The 17,109-nt window shown below is 41.0% G+C and overlaps 1 protein-coding gene across 5 annotated transcripts; it reads right to left on the bottom strand.

The window, feature by feature from the left end:
- Positions 1 to 391: 391 nt before the first annotated feature.
- LOC311221057 (glutaredoxin-like protein C5orf63 homolog) lies at positions 392 to 12,638 on the bottom strand. 5 transcript variants are annotated; one of them, XM_084304792.1, is made up of 5 exons: positions 12,542 to 12,631; positions 8,450 to 8,498; positions 7,207 to 7,330; positions 3,961 to 4,017; positions 392 to 3,182 (listed from the first exon to the last, which is right to left on the bottom strand). In XM_084304792.1, the coding sequence occupies exons 2-5, from the start codon at positions 8,470 to 8,472 to the stop codon at positions 3,003 to 3,005; spliced, it is 384 nt and encodes a 127-aa protein (XP_084160918.1). In that variant the 5' UTR covers positions 8,473 to 8,498; positions 12,542 to 12,631; the 3' UTR covers positions 392 to 3,002. The 5 variants fall into 5 exon arrangements, with proteins under 5 accessions (XP_084160918.1, XP_084160919.1, XP_084160921.1 ...); XM_084304793.1 differs by having other exon boundaries at positions 7,207 to 7,327; XM_084304795.1 differs by lacking the exon at positions 8,450 to 8,498 and having other exon boundaries at positions 12,542 to 12,628.
- Positions 12,639 to 17,109: the final 4,471 nt, after the last annotated feature.

Genomic DNA, 17,109 nt, shown 5'->3' with positions numbered 1-17,109 from the left:
TTAACAGTAACTTGTGGTTAACTTAGAAATTTAACTGCAGCATTATATACTGCATAAAGTACATGTTTTTTTCCCTCCTGTTGGTGAAAGCATTACATTTAATACTTTGTTGTGTTACTGGAGTTCAGTCACTTACTCCTGAGAAGTTTCAGCTTGTTTTTTAAGTCTCCACAACTCACTATTCATCTTCAATGTAAATGATGACACCAGGGTAAAAGAACAGGATCTAGAGGTAAAGTAAGGTTACAGAAAGTATAAAATGGTTATGTTATAAATGGCTCAGGATTCAAATTAGGATTAAAATAAAAATAGGATTTATTGAAAGAATATAAAGGAATAGAGGTAAGCAAACAGCGCTGGGTGCACCGGGAGTCTCCGCTCCACCAGGACGCACACCAATTACATCAAGCAACTGATTTTTATGCTCCTAGACTAATACATATTCATTACTACTTCTAAAAAAAATAGATTATTAAAATTAGCTTCCGGGGTGCAGTCCCTCCTACTGGAGCATGCGCAGTCTCCTCTGGGGTCTCTTCTGGGGGTCTCTAGGGGTCTTCCATGCTGAAGGCTCGCAGTCTTCCTCTTCCCCTTTGTACTTACTGGGCACCATCCCAAGTTTACGGAACACCTTCTTCAAAACACCTTCTTCAAATCTTGTCTCCCAGCCGCCTTTCAGCTTCTTTCTCAGCCCCCCCCCCCTAACCAGATACCAAAGATCCACATAGTATCCCATAACAGTCACTAGTTGTTATCAGTTGTTCTGAAACTCCCAGACACACGGGTAATTAAAACATTCTTCCCCAGCCATTCACAGACACATCTATAGCAGTGTTAGAAATAGAAGTCCGGAATAACAAAAGCAAACAGGTTCATAAATTTAAGAAGTGATAAATTGGCTAGAATGAGGAATGAGGGGGAGACTGGGACACACTGCAGCTGTGGTTCAAGCATTGAATTGCCAGTGCAGGGCCCAGAGGCAGACAGGATTCAAACATTTCAAACAGAATTGTTCTTTATGGACACGAATTGTTAAAACATTCCTCACAGTTACATAAAGGAACAATTGGCTATAATTTCAGTTTTGGACCAAACATTTAATCAGAGTTGCTGATAAAAAGTTGAAACAGGTTTAATGAGATGCTTAAACTTCTAAGCTGGCTCTTGAGTTCTTGCAAATCTAGTAAGTCCACCACAGGACTGATGCTTTTCTCTTTCTGCAGTCTTCTTGAGGAGAAGGAATTACTATGAAATGAAGTTTTCTGAAGTCCTCTGAAGCAAGTCTCAGGGTGTAGTTAGATGATGTTCCTGAACTATGCTCTATGAAGGGCACAGATCTCTGTTCTGGCAACACTCAGACATTTTCAGACCCCTTGCAAAGTAGATTCAAGCTGCTGAACTGGAAGAAAGTTTTAATTTCTGCCCCTCCCGCAAAATTTGATCTTGCAAAATTCATCCTCATTGGCTGAAGATGCCGGATGGGACCATGTGCCTACTTTCACAATAGAAGATTAGCTCATTTCTTATTGAACCATACCCTAAAAGCTTAAGCCTGTAGTGAATCCCAGTGAATTTCAATCTGCTGTCCTAACCAGGTTTTGTGTCTGGATTTTTCTCCCTGTGAAGACCACATCTATTAAAATTGTTTAAATTCTTAATAAGTAGAGAAGAATGAATATTACAATGACAGAAAGAATAGAAATGCAGCAGGTGTGGATTAGCTTCTGTTTAGGAGGTTCTATTAAGTAGAGCTGAAGTAGACCTTTCTTTGGTGTATATTACAGACTATTCAGCTTAGAACAGTTGACTTCTTAATTTGCCTTTCTTCTGCTCCTGAAATATAACTTAGGCATTCTGTATGTCCACAACACATTTTTTCATCACCAATAATGCACTAACAGAACCCCTCCATAAAAGAATGTTGCTGCCAAATGATAAATGGATTTGCAGTCGTGTTGCAGAGTGTAACTAAATGTGATTCCTTTCTGTCAGAAAACATAAAGACTGGACTGAATTACCACAGAACTCCAGCCCAGAGGCCCAACCACTGTTCCCATAACACAATTAGAGAAACAAGTTTTCTCTGCTCACTGGGTTTGTAATGATGGAGAATTATGCCACAAGCATCCCTAAGCAGAGCAGAAGATAGTGTATTAGCATGGCTTTTGTTTTAGAATGTAATTGGAATGTAAGGGAGAATTCCCATTGCCTTTGTGTTGTTTTTGTGTGGATTGCTTGGAAAATGTTGAAGAAACTCTCTGGGTTTCTTGCTTCCATTTTATAGTCTGCAATAGGTGGCACTAGTAGAAATTGGTTTGGAGTTAATAAATGTTGTTTCCATTACAGATTTTCTTCTTTTGGCTCTATTACACTTTTTTTTTATTATTATTTCTTTCTCAGAAGTGACTGGGAGTAGTTCAAATACTAAGACAAAAGCTTGCTGTAGTAGATACGATAGCCTTAAGTGCAACACATTCATCCCATGAGAAGAAAAAAAATCCACTTGGTGTTCACATATGAGTAACAGCTATATCAAATTGTGCTGATTGTTCTAGAGGTATGACTGTTTCACTGAGAGTGTGCTGTCCTTAATTAAGTGTCCTTTTCATTTACAGTACATTTACAGCCCTCTTCCCCATTTCAAAATCAGCATTTAGGATACACTCCTCAATTTCTTCATGCCTCTTAAAGACTTGCAACTTGCATGTACTAACAATCTCAATGCATATGTCATTTTATCTGCTGCTAGGGAGCAACATTTATTTTGTCAATGAAAAGCCAGTCCAGGATAACAATAGATGCAGTAGGCACAGCAAAGGCTGCTTGTGGGGCTATGTGTATGGTTGACTAATACAAAATAAAATATAAGTCACTCTATTTTTTTAGGACAGGGGTACTGTAAGTTCTAATAAAAGTAAGGCCAGATAATGAACACTGTTTTTTTTCATGCCATTTATTTTGCACAGTCCTTTCAGAATCACATGAGAACAGCTGCATTTTCTTCAATGGTTTCCGTCATTATGCAACTCCAGCTTTGAAAGCTGGTCCTCAAACTTTTGAATGTCTACTCGATGCTTCATTAGGAACTTTCCATTTAAATGGAAAACGGGTATGTCATATTTGTACTTATCATACCATGCAGAGTTCTCTGGAAGGGTAATATCCACTTCCTGCAAAATAAACTGTGACAGAAAAGAAATATGTTAGTACATACTAAGCACTGAAAAACAATATCTGATTGTCTTCTAATCAAGTTTTTTTCTCAGAAATGCAATGTTTTCATTGTGCTTTTGGATTTATTCTTCCAAGTCGCAGATAATTGCTCATTATGTGGGTACAAAAAGTAAGCAGCCACTGTCTTTGGCTGGGTATCTGCAAACAACTCTTGCTTTAGTACTTGCAAGGTATTTTCGAATCCCTGTGCAGAACCACTTTCCTTTGAGCATCAGCTACAACAAATATGTAGCTGGAAACACAATAGCTTCATGTTAAGCTGCAGAATGCAACACCTCTTTAATGTTGCTACTAACAATTTCTTCTTTCAAGAAAGACATCAAAACTTGGTTGAAGAACAGCAAAAACTGTACCAAATATAGTTCAAATATTTGAATCTCTGCATCAGTACCAGTATCCTTCCCAAATTATATCATTTCTTGCCTCATAAGAGTTGCAAACTCCTCTACCAGCAAGAAAAGTAGTATCTATAAACACAGTGGTTCTAAAAACTTTTGCAATTAAGTGTATGTTGGTTTAGTTTGCCAATAGATATTAGAGTAGCTTTGTTGCAAAATGTTTTTGGATAATGAGTTTTATGGAAATCAGTGCTGAAATTGTCTTGAAGAGGTCACCCATGAAAGAATATTGGATGCAAATAAATCCAAGCAATTTTCTTTCCCAAATAAAGAATCCTGATTAGCTATTCTTTCTCTATATAAACTGTACAGTATTACAATACGTTACCCTTCTCTTATATGGCTCGAGCACTTCTTTTGCTTCATCACATAGAGGGCAAGGTTTCTAAAGGAAAACATTCAGACCATTTAAAGCATGCAGTAAAACACACAGGTCATTTATAGCGTCAAGTGACATAACAGACAGGAGTGGTCATTACTGTAAATGTGGGTTCCCTCTCCCATTTCTCTCCTACATCTTATTGCTTCTAAATCTTTACTGTTGCAGAATGGATGAAATGAAAAACTACTCTTGCTTCCCTCACAAAATTTATACATTTGCTGTTATTTTTCTCATGGTACAAACTAACAGTTTTCAACTGCTATTCTAAAAGCAAAGGGCACAGTTTAGGTGTTGTATCTATTCCCCCCCCCCCCCCCCCTTAGTATATTTCAGCTGTAATGGGTATTAAAAGTGTTGCCATCTCCAGCTGGAAACAACTGCTGGTACTGCTCTTGTCAGAAGGGGAATGAGGGAGTCAACATGACCAACTCCTAGTCTACTTCAGATCAAGTCACTGGGGGCAGTTCAAACAAAAAAACCTCCATCAAGGTGAAATGGAACACAGCTTCGACCTGTGACGGGGTCAGATTTTCCAAGAAAACCTCTCCTTTTTGAAAATTTCCTAGTCTTCCACTACAGTTATACAGCTGTCTTTTGCTGATCATGCATCATGATTGTTAGAGCAATGCATATCTGATGAACATGAAGGCATGTTGCTTCAGCATTCAGTAGTAGCAGCATTTGGCCTATAACTCACATAACAAAGTAGACAGCAGCAAATACAGTGGCTCCATCCCTCTGCCATGAAATACCACTCACAGCTAGAAAGTATTTACTTCTCTCCCCTCAACTTAAAACCTTCTTTACACACAGAGCTAATCTGAAATAAGAAATAACTATTTCTTGCGTGTGAATTAATTCGGATTAAATACTCTACTTTTAATTCACATCTGATCTAAACAGTCTTTCATACAGACAAATCCTTATACTCTGAAAACCTATGCAACCTACTAAAGGTCAACAGTCCTGTATGAGGAGCTAGTTCTTGCTGCTTTTGCACAGACTGACATACTAAAGACTCAAAGGTATGTATCAGTGATGGAGACAAACGCTCCTGAATCCTGTTTTGCAAAGTGTCAGGCTCCTTACAGTGGGAGTAGGATGTACACAGTTCTGTGGAAAGCATTATAACAGTCACACAAAAGTATTTAAAAAATTAAGCTGACTCATAGCAAAGAATATGCTTTTACTCTTGCCCTGTTGACAACCTTTACCACTACATGGCACTAATAAGATTGGAGCTGGTTTAAAATCAGACTGTAAACTATTTCAGTGAACAGTGACGTTTGTTTAAAGGTCCATTTATATTATAACATATTTTCAGTACAAGAGTGCCCTAAAGTAGGTCTCTGCTGTGACTTTATCTTTGTAAAAGGGCTGTCTGGATGAAGCTGTCGCAGAAAATCTCCCATCTGAGAGGTACATTACTGTGGCAAGCAGGACTCCTGTTGAGGTAGCAATACTAAATACCTTACTAAAGTGACCAATGCTAGGCTGTTAGCTAAATCTGTTAGAATGTACACATGGTGGAAGACACAGTTTTATTTCCGCAGATAAATCTCATTTATGCTGCATACTTAGACTGATGTTTTGTGCTCATTTTAAGCTGGCACTGATGGTGAACGAAGCAGGCCCATCTTCCTGCCAGCGCTTCTTTTGTGCTGGCATAAGTACTCATAAAGCTGCAAGTAAAGCTAGACAGCAGAACTGATCTGACTTACAGTAATCTTGAGAGAAAAAAAAAAAAAAGTTCTTTTTTCCTTAATCCTGTAGCAATTGTTATATGAATACATGTGTGTTGGCATAAACTCAGCCTGTGAGGGAGGAAACCATTTGGCAGTGCTAGTATCTACCAGTTTGAAGAGGTCACAGAAGCTATAACTCTCTCCTGCCTTTACCTCCTTATACTTAAAAATACAAAGGAAGGAAAAATGTAGGTAAGTAGCATTAGCTAAGAGTGCTGACTAAATTTAAAGCAGTCTGTATTCTGCTTTGCATCTGCCAGTAATATCAGACACAAAAAACATTTTACATTAAAAACACGTTCAACCAAAGCAGCCAGTTAGAGAACTACTTCAACTCTGCTCCCAGAAAACTCGATTTCATACAGTTTTACTAGTTTAAAATTTTATGACACAAAATGATACAGAAGAGCTTTTTTCCAATTATTAACCCAAAGCTAAGCTCATTATTCCCTATTTTATCACATCCTGACTGTGAGTGAACTGATGCTGAATCAGGCAGGGAGAGAAGAGACTTTTAACTTTAAAGTACAGTACATCTTAAAGAATGTATTCCAATGATTAAGAAACAACTGGTACTTTTTTTTTTTTTTTTTAATCTATTCCTGCATTCCATAGTTTAAACATTCCTTTATGGGTAGGGATGGCATGAACAAACATGGTGCAGGAGAAGGAAATCATTTTAATCAAATCTCTCATCAACAAATACCTCCATACTGATTTCAACATTCTCAGTGCTTTGCATTTTTTAGCTTTTCTCCTCTCAGAGACCTCAACGGCTATGTGAACCATACAAATGCAGCACAGACTGCAGTGTGCCATCCTGACTAAAAGCGGAGAAGATCTCTGCAGACAATGTAGGCCCTTAATCACAATTTGTGGAAGCTGACAGTTCACAGATGACCATTTCTGCTCATCACATATGCTTAAGAATAACTGCTCATGCCACAGACAAAGCTTTTTCTGCATTTTATTCCTGTTAGCTTTACAGAGCCAATAAAGCAAAAGGGAGTGAAGCAGAATTTTCTTTTTCTTCATACACTATCAATACTGCTTTGATATATTTTCAGTCTCACAGTTTGCACTGAAATTAAACGTGAGTGCTTTGGAGAGCCTGCTTTGACTGCTCATGCTTGTCCGGAGCAGATTAGGTACAAAAACTCATCTTTGATGTCCATTTCCAGGATAAAACACTGGTAGTCACAGAATAATTTTCCACTAGAAAATGGACCATAGTGCCACTTAGATTCAGCAGTCTTGAAGTCTCCATTTGTTGCTTGTAACTACTTTTTTGAGAGGAGTGTGCTGTAAAGCCTAGAGTTTAAAGACATCACCAAAGCAGAATGCCCAATACTACACAAAAAGCCAAGCTGCTTCATCTGGGATTCACATATATCAAAACTGATATATATGCAGTCTTGCCTAGCTTTATGTTGTAAACTACTTTTACCTTGGTGAACAAAGTCAACACTGGCTTATTTGCACTGGCTGAACACAGTTGTCTTCCCAGTAGACAGGATGAATATCTTGCTAGATGCATGGTTCTGCTTAGAAAACACAGCACCATAATCCTGCTAAGACAAAAATAAAACGTTTAATTGTTTTGTGATAAGTTAAAACTTATGAAATATAATTTTAAAATTAATGTGGAGCAGTTCTAAAGTACACAATCAAACCATTTTCACAGCTTTTTTATGTTCGCAGTATCAACATATTAGTCAGAAAAATATGTCAGGATGTGATTGGCCAGAAAGAACTTGGGGTAGCTCCAGAACTGTAGCTCCATCTAAAAAACATTATATTTTCTTGCTGAAATGCCTCTTTTAAATTCTGTAACATCGATGCTGACATAAATGCATTACGGTGTTTCAACTCGATATGTGCCAGTAAGAATTACGTGATATTAACAAAATGCAAAGTGAATGCTTTGAACCTCTATAATCTTGCTACAGTGCTTGACATATTCTACTTAAAATTATTCCATCAAACAACTAATCTCTACCTAATCGGAATATTAAAATAATGCTTCCTGCAGCAAAAGAAAAGCTGTAGCCAAGACATTTTAACTCAGCAACATTAAAAAAAAATGCACATTGCCCTGAGCCCATAAGGCAACAACAAATTAATTTATGAAAGATGTTGATTTGTTTGTGGTTTCTTTGGGGTAGTTTAAGAAAGCTGATTAAAAGTAGTCTTGTTGAAGGGTACCATACTGGAGTTTTGACGTCATCTATGCCAAGTAACACTACTAACAACAGTGCTTCCTCCCAGGTTGCATCTTAATGTGATCTTTACAAGACATTCTGGGTCTCGGAGGTAAAAAGTAGAAGCAAAAGGGAGACTGCACTGAGACAGCGGGCAGAGATGATACTCAGTCTACACTGTGGCAATCAAGTTGCTTTTACATAAAGCCAAATGGTTTCTGTTTAATTTCTGTCCAAGCACAACTTGCCTGAAGTTTTACTAACTACAACTGATCACAAACATGATGTGAGAGCACACATTATATGTTTGAGCTCCTTCAGTGTGAGGTATACTGTAGAAGAAAAAGACTGTTGCAATTAATAAGCATGTTTTAGGATGTGCAGCAACAAAGAGCCCAGTGCTTTCACTGGATTTCTCAGTACTAATATTATACAGTTGTTATAGTTTAACCTGGCCGGCAGCTAAACACCACACAGCCATTCACTCACCTTTTCCCATTTCTCTCCCCCATCCCAGAGAGGGAGGGGGAAGTGAAGCCTGTGAGTTGAGATAGGGACAGTTTATTAAGACAGGAAAATAATAACAATAATGATGATAATAGTACTACTACTACTAATATGTACAAACAAGTGATGCACAGTGCAATTGCTCACCACCCGCTGACCGATGCCCAGCCTAACCCCAAGCAGTCCAGCCCTCCTCCCCTGACTAGCCACCCCTATATATTGTTCAGCATGACCCCATACAGTACAGAATACCCCTTTGGCCAGTTTGGGTCAGCTGTCCTGGGTCTGTCCCCTCCCAGCTCCTGCTGCACCCCCAGCCTGCCCCCTGGCAGGACAGAGCGAGAAGCTGAAATGTCCTTGGCTTGGTATAAGCACTGCACCGCAACAATTAAAACACCAGCATGTTATCAGCACTCTTCTCATCCTAAGCCAAAACATAGCACCCTACCAGCTACTAGGAGGAAAATTAACTCTGTCCTAACTGAAACCAGGACAGCAGTATTATATGTTTTAAGAGAAACAGTTTAACCAGCATGTCTACTACAGAACACAAAACATTGCAGTGGGATCTAAACTTAAGGCTACTTATCAGCTATGTTTCTAAGCAACACCCATGACAAAAATCAAACACACGACTTGACACTGCTCCACCTGCCTTAGGGCCACCCATTTTTCCACAGGACGTGGATAAGGGTGCCCTGCCATATTTCCAGAAAAAGTTTAAACAGAACAAATACAAAGAAAACTTAGTATCCATTGAAAATTGTAACTGAGGTGGCCAAATTTCAGGAAATACGTACATATTTTTTTTTTCCTCTTTTTTTTTTTTTCTTCTGACCACCTTGAAAATGCTGTTTAAAACGGAATATTCTGCAACAAACAGGTTTCTGTGTTTGGGTTTACTGTCTACCTTGGTCCAAAAAGGGTTCTTCAGCTGCAGGCGTCACGCTTGGCACCAGTTTGAGAGTCAGCTGCCGGGGCAGAGCAGCATGCCTGCTGTCCCTGCAAAGCAGCAGGTGACCGGCACGGCACACGCTGCTATTCCTCAGGGTGCACAGCAGTGCATGTGTTTCACTTAGCCAGCTGGAAATCTAATTGTCCAGGATTTTACACAGCAAATACACAAACACAAAAATCAGCTTTGAGCATTTTGGGGAAAAAAAATATGCAAATCTGAATGACAGTGCCTAGCCTCGCTCATAGTTAGAAATGCTTAGGTCCACAGCAAATAGCTGCCCAGAGAGGATGCGTTTTTGGCATAATGAAGTGCAGCATGTTGGCCAGCTCACGTGCAAGATAAAAACGTCAAAACAAACCATTTGCATTCTGGCAAGTTTTTAAAGGAATGCTTCAGTTGCCAGCCTAGCAAGACAAATTTTGTTCCTTCAAAACAAGGGAAATGCTCCTCAAATTGTTCTGTGACCAGCAGAATGAGTAATGCCTAGATTTCCATGGATCTTATTCCCCCACATACATACACTATGTGTATAAAATGACTCTGGTTCCCTCCTTTATCCCCAATTTTTAGATCTCTCCATCCTCAGATAAATTTGAGCCCAACGAGACTGCTCCTGCCAAAACACCAGCCTAAGGGGAACAGATGAAACAGTATCAATACCTAAGCTTCAGGATCTCACAAGAATAAAGAAACTAGTGCAGTGTTTTACTCCCCCTGAAATTTCAAATAATCATAACCAACACTACCCTGAGAATTCAGGAGCAAATCCTCATTGACCAGTACTACTACTGAAACAAGAGTCTGTCATTTTCAGAGTTTGCATGCATCTGTCTGAATGTTTTTATAAGTAACCTAAGGAAAACAGAACCCTGGCTGTCAATTAATTCACCTCTGGAGAATGACACAGAGACCATACTGTCATGGCAGTTACAATAAAAAAATCTAAGGACTAATCCTGATTTATAAAATGACACCAGACTCAGTCCAGGCCTCAGACAGGCTCTGCTCTTCCGCCAGCACAAAGCAGTCTGAGACATCTAGCCCTGAGGGGGGTGAGATATCGTCAGAGGGCATCGTGTTGCCACAGCACAGAAAACACAGCTTGGCTTCCCTGCTTCTCTGAAGCCCACAGCTGCCAGACAGCATCATTATGAAGGAGAGCAGTCAAAACAGCTGCATTTAACCTGGGCTAAAGCAAGGTGCTAGCACAGAGCAACTTGAGCTTCTCAGGACTGCAACTAAGGTTCTTCTACAGCAAATATTTGCTTTTAAATCAGTTTTACTAATTTTATTGGGTTAAATAAAAAGGTTTTGGATAAAACCAAAGAGCTGTGGTGCTGCAGGAACCCTGAAGGTTTCTAGTATTGTGAAGGGTTAAGCATAACTGCTATTGATCAGGAGCTGATGAAAGGGAATATCCCAGCATTCATCAGGCAAACCTACTGCAGCAGCTCCATTTATCTGAGCAGCATCACATGAACCAGTGGGTTCCCAACACCGGCCTGCACAGAGCTGGAAGGCAGAGCTCCAGCCCCACGGATCATTTGCATGCTAGTTTCACGGCTGACAAAAAGAAGCATCACAGAGGTGCCCAGCGGCGTTCACATCCTGTTCACATTTGCATCATACGTGTCTGTTGTCACAAGGACTAACCTGCTGAAAGCAAACATAAAATCTCTGAACATCATTATTCTAGGCTCCTCCTTAGCCTACCTCTAAGTAATTATAAAGACTTGTTTGAGAGACAGAATTAACATGTAAATGTAAAAAGAAAGGATGCTTGTAAACTGGAAAGCCCTGCCTCCCCTATAGTATGACTGTACACAATGATTTAACAAATGATGCTTGTAAATCTAAACTTGGCCCAGAGTGCGTTTCACAAAGCCAAAAGGGATTCATTGCCTGTTAACACAATTTCCATCACCTAATAAATTCTGGCATGCTGCAAAAATAAAATGTGAGACTAAATCTAGCCATTATTCGGATAACTACCTGTAAAAACCTTAGGATAGCATCAATCATTGAAAGGTAGGTATGGCTGACTTTTCCCCAACTGTGTGCTTTTAACGATGCTACATACTCTTAAATAGTCTTAGCTTCAAGTCACCAATGCACTTGTGCTATGTGTTTCTGAATGCTTTACACACATTATTATCAATGTTTTCAGACAAGATTACATCCTCTTTGCTTTCCAGGCATTTGTCTGCATACAGTGTACATTGATAGTGTACTTCATTCTGTAACCCAAATGTGGGGTACCCAATTGATCTGGCCTCCCCGGAGAAATCAAACCTCTTTCTGCAAGGTAACTGTAACATGTAAGTTACATGTTACATGTAACTGTAACTGCAAGGTAACTTAACACATCAGCAACATGAAAAAAAAAATTGTCTAAACTGGAACTCAGTCCTGTCCTAAACATTTCTTAGCTGCTTGTCTTAAAGAAACTTTGCCTATACTGCTGGCTCCTTCTCTCTGATTATTCCTCCTTTTAGTGTGACAAAGAAGCAGCTTATGAAAAGGCAGAAAAGCAAGAGGGTGCAAACGTGAGAATACAGGCTGAGGGCCCGAGAGAGCGGCAGCCTAGAACGGCCTGTTCCTGCGGCTCCTGCTTCAAAACCAGCTATGGCCACCAAAGAAAGTGCAGTCTCTGTGCTGGCAGTCTCTGTTCTTTTCGGTTTGATACTCACCAGGGAAATGGCGAACAACAAAACAGGGTGCCACAGCGAGTTGGGAAGCCACGAAGCGTGGCTGCTGAGCTCCCCGCAAGGCTTTTACCCCCCCCCAGCCTTCCAGAGGAGGCATGCCAATACAGGAAGACCTTGACCTTCAACCTTGCCGAGACGGCACGCCATTATAAAGTTTTTTTTTTTTTTTTTTTTACACTAACTTCGTTACTCTAACTAAAGCCCACCTGCCGCCGACCACCCCCGATCGCCCCCTCCGGCCGCTCCTGCGCCTCCACCGCCCTCTGCCGATGGTTCCTCCATCACGATGGCGGCCGCCACCAGCCCACCGGCGGCCTGCCCCGCGGCAGCCTCAGCCGCAGCCCGTCCCGTCCCGTCCCGTCACGTCCCGTCTCGGTGCCTCCGGTGAGCCCCGGGGCCGACACGCACCTTGCCTCCGGGCAGCGGGGACAGCCAGGCCGGCCCCGCTCGGCGCCCGGCCCGCCACGGCCGCCAGGCCTCGGCCCGCAGGGAGGCGGCGGGGCCCGGCGCCGCTCGGCCGCCGCCTGCTGGCAGCAGCAGGCCTGCCGCCTGTCGCCGCCCCCATCGTGTGAGGAATAGTAATAATAATAATAATAATAATGAAAATAATAAAAAGGGTTGCTCGCGGCGGGGCTGTATCGAAAAGCAGCCGCGCTGTCTTCTCCTCCGGCCCGCTCAGCACCCGGGTGTGGGCAACCCGCTGAGGATGAGGAGGGAATACCTCTGGGTGAAACAGCGACAACAAACAGACAAACAAATCCAACCCCCCAAAAAAAAACCCAAATAAAACAAACAAACAAAAAACATCATCAGGACGTATTGTTAAAGCACATAGAAATCACAACGGTTCATAAACATACCACAAAGGAAGCAGAAAGGTGCGGGGAAAATACACTGAGAAGTTGCAGGCAGCTGTGGCAGAAAGACCCAAAATTTGCCCTAAGCACAGGGCCGACCCTGCAGCACTTTTGCTCTCTCTGCTTAACTGGCTCCAGGTTGAGTAAGTGGGCTTTAATTCAATTTATTTCCTTTGAAAGTGAAATAAGTCTGATGTAACAAAAGGAAGCAGTGGATCTAAACTGTCTCTTTATCGGTAGGTAATTCAGTTTTAGTGAGACTATCCACTTTCCTGCGACTCAAGCAGCTGTAATATAGACAAAATGGATTTTTTTTTAAAGATGTGATTTCCCTCCCTCCCTCTCTCCTTCCCTTCCTTCCTTCCTTTCTTCCTTCCTTTTTTTTAAATTTTTTAACATTTAATGCAGACACCAACTATATTCATGACTGGGAGGAAAGTGTGGAAGAAGAGTGGCACACTACATACATCCTTTCTAAGCACAACACTCCACTTCTATTTACAGCTTGAAGCATTACCTGTTATGTGTGCTACGCAGATTAGTGGATGATACGAAGCAGGGATTAGCAAGAATGTTTTTGAGTATATGAGTAAGTCCAAACTAAATTGTAAATGTAGTTTACACATTACAAATTAGCACAACTGGATTCAATTAAGTATAAAAGAGGTTAATCTAAAAATGCTATCAAGCTGACACTCCTGAGGAGTTTCCCTGCTGAAATGAATTGCCACATTCTTCTCTGAAACCATGACCTTTTTGTCCCTTCCATTGAGACAGATACTTGTCCGCAAGAGAGGGCCCTGGGATCTTTTGATATTTGTCTATGTACAGAAATGGGCAGTATTTTAGTTTCCAGGTGTATTGGTTTTTCTTTCTCCAGGGAAGTGTTTTAAATAAATGATAACAGGTGTTCACCTCTGAGGAATAAAAGCTGTAGGCTCATGTTCCTTTAGTTGCTGTATTTCTCTCAGGGGTTTGGTTGTGCTTTTGTAGTTATTCCTGTGCTGAGAGAGGGAGACAAACCTTCTGGGGTACAAATTCAAGTCAGCTTTCCCTCCTCATCTGTGCTTGGAGAAACACATCAGCATGCAGCGGGAAAGCCTGCAGGAGAGCAGTCTTACCCTGCCGACGTGACATACCTAATTAACTAGCAGAGTAAACTAATGTGTCTGCTGAGGATTAGTCAGCTTTCAGTGAGTCATTTTCAAGCCTTATCTTAATCCCTTCAGTTGAAGAGAGGTGTAATGCTGGCAGCTAACTCTGGCTGTTCATTTTTTTGTCAGAATCAGAAATTCCAGTGTCAGGCTTGAGTGTTTGGCACTGGTGTAAGCCAGACCTGTACAGTCTCACTTGAGGCAGTGGGCGAACCAGCTCACACCTGGCTCTACCCCAGGGAGTCTTAGCTCTGGTCTGTACCTGGTTCCTGTTGCATGGTGCAGAAATGTGCCTTTAGTGCTTGTTTAGGAAACCTTACATCACGGATGGGGTGGAAAGGACTGGGGCCTTTAAATACTGAAAGGGGGGTGGAAGGACAACTTTTTGTGGAGAGGATACATTCAGCAGAGCCTGGTGAAAAAGCAAGGGTAAATAAAGAGGAAAGCATGTTCTTGATGTCTCAGATACCAGATTGGTTTTGTGCCTTTCACTCCAAAAAGGAGTCTAGCCTGCTCTGGGGTCTGTGTATAGGATTTCCAGAAGAACCTGAATGAGATGGGCACGCAGTCCCCAGCCTGGCCTGTTTATTCAAATAGAACAGCTGATGAAGGCAGGCTGTGCACTGGCCATGTTCATTCTCTAACTTCAAGGTGATTGCCATATTGCTTAAATCAGTTCAGTTATTTATCGAACCACTAACTGACCCTGCCAATGCAACTGTTCAGAACAGCATTAATTTGATTGTGTATGCCATTTTCAAGATAAAAATATTTTTTGACAGCTTTCAGTCTTACATTGTTTATTATGTTCATTTGTTCTGTGTTTAGATGTATCTGGAGTGGGCTGGTTTCAACGTTAATCCAGGTTATTTATAATCTGAAAGGAAAGGAAAGGAAAGGAAAGGAAAGGAAAGGAAAGGAAAGGAAAGGAAAGGAAAGGAAAGGAAAGGAAAAGATTATTCCTTATGCTACAACCTTCTGCAAAGAGAATTTAGGATTAAAGTGTTGTGTAATTGGCTGTTTTTGCTTTGGCAGTTTTCTGGTATATCACTTTGGATAGTTCAGCACAGAGATACTTTCAGTTTTCATACATTAGTTATGTGATGCATCCTCTTTAATGTTTGTAGTTCTTTGAGAAGAAAAATGTTACAGATGCTGAAAGAGTTATTACCTTAGAATTTGAGTCACTACCACTATGCTTAGGAACATGATGGATTGTTGTGCAGTTTACTATATAAAACGTGTTCAGAGATCTGGAAGTAGTGCAACCCCATCCTATTTTTCATTCTGGTGCATGGGATGTCTTTAAATACCAAGGGCAGCCACAGTTCAATGGTTAAATTTGCTGCATAAGCATCCTGCTATGGTGGACAAGCCTTTCTGTATTTTTTTTTTGTGTGTGTTCCTTAAATAATGTCTGGACTTGCTTCCACAATTTCAGACTAAAAAGAACTCGTGTTGTGATGGATTGCTATTCCTAATGGCCTTCAATTAGGTACTCTTCCAGATTTCTTTTTTATTTCCCTAGTATTTTGACTTTATGTACAGCTTCACAGTTTTATATCTGGTATATATCACAATATGCTCTTCACTACTTTGCATGGTTTGTTTGTATTGGCACATTTATTAAACACTGTATTTAAAATGCAGCAGCACTGAGCTGTTAGATGTAATGTGTACTCCTCTCTCCAAACAAGAAAGTAGAAAAATAGGTGTAGTATCTGCAGAGAGGATTTTAAAATTACTTTGACATCACAATTTATCTTAAATATTATTTAATATCATTTACATTTTCTGATGCACTTTAAATTAAGATTGTATTATATGTACGATAGTGCTTTTAACGCTTTCTTCTTTGTCCTCCTGTACACAATGAGCCAATTGGCACTGTCAGCAGAGAGTCTGGATATTGTCAGGATTAGCTGTCATCTCTATTAGGCCATTTGTGATATGCAACTCATTATGAGAAATTTGGCCACATAATAGCCAAACCTGAAGCATAAAAATTAAAGTCAAAGCTTGAAAATAAAATAAATAAATAAATATAAATAGCATTCTTGTATGGGAAGCTATTAACTTTTTTAGGGCTGAAGTACTCTCTGTTGAAATTTATGCCAGAAAGAAACATAGCTTTTCCTTCTCTCACTATGAGGTTTCTGGTACATTAGGTGCTGCTGTTCAGGTTTTCCCAAAGCCTTCTGTTGGAGACTGCAGCTCCTTTGCTTTCAGGGTGCTCTCAGACTGTGCCAGCCCTGCTGAACAAAGCATGGTCAGGCCACTGGTGCCCATTTCTCCACCTCGTTTAACCGCTGTTGGGACCCCTGTGGCACCAGCAGCTTTCCAGGTGGTGCCTGTGTACAGTGGGTACTGTGAGCACCCAGGCCTGGCACCATCCCTTGCAGGCAGCATCCATGGGTCAGGGTGGGCATCAGGGTGAGATGTTGGGGACAGGGATCACTGGCCAGTTCTGTTGCCTCTTGGGGAGGCAGTCTCAGACTCTCTGGGGGCATATCTGGATATACTGCATCCTGGCATGGCTGGCTGAGGCTGTAAGACCAGGAAGAATGAAGCCTGGGATGAAAGCTGCCCAGAAATAACTGTAGACCACAGGTAGCTGGTGGGACCATTATCCTCAGCCTGAGCTACACAGTGGGAACAGGAGACAGATGCTGTGCTCCTGCCTGCCCACTGAAAATCTCTGTCTTTCTTATATGGGAGGGCATCGCTTTGTATATGGTGCAATGAGAGCCCTCATATCCAGAAGTCACCTCCCCCGGTTTACATGTGAAACTCTGAAGGCACAACTAATTGTGGAAAATGTAACACATTTGGAGAACAATCACAGTGTCAGAGATTCAGTAACTTAGAGACTAGAGGAATGTCAGGAAAATACTTTAGAGAAGTAAATTTAGTTGTAAGATTAGAGCAATTTCTTGCAGTAAGGTATATTGCAAGAAATGGAAGT

Source organism: Netta rufina (genome assembly GCF_964035555.1).
Source record: "Netta rufina genome assembly, chromosome: Z".
Lineage (NCBI taxonomy): Eukaryota > Metazoa > Chordata > Aves > Anseriformes > Anatidae > Netta > Netta rufina.
Note: the sequence above shows the minus strand (reverse complement) of the source record. Positions and strands in the feature narration are given on the sequence as shown.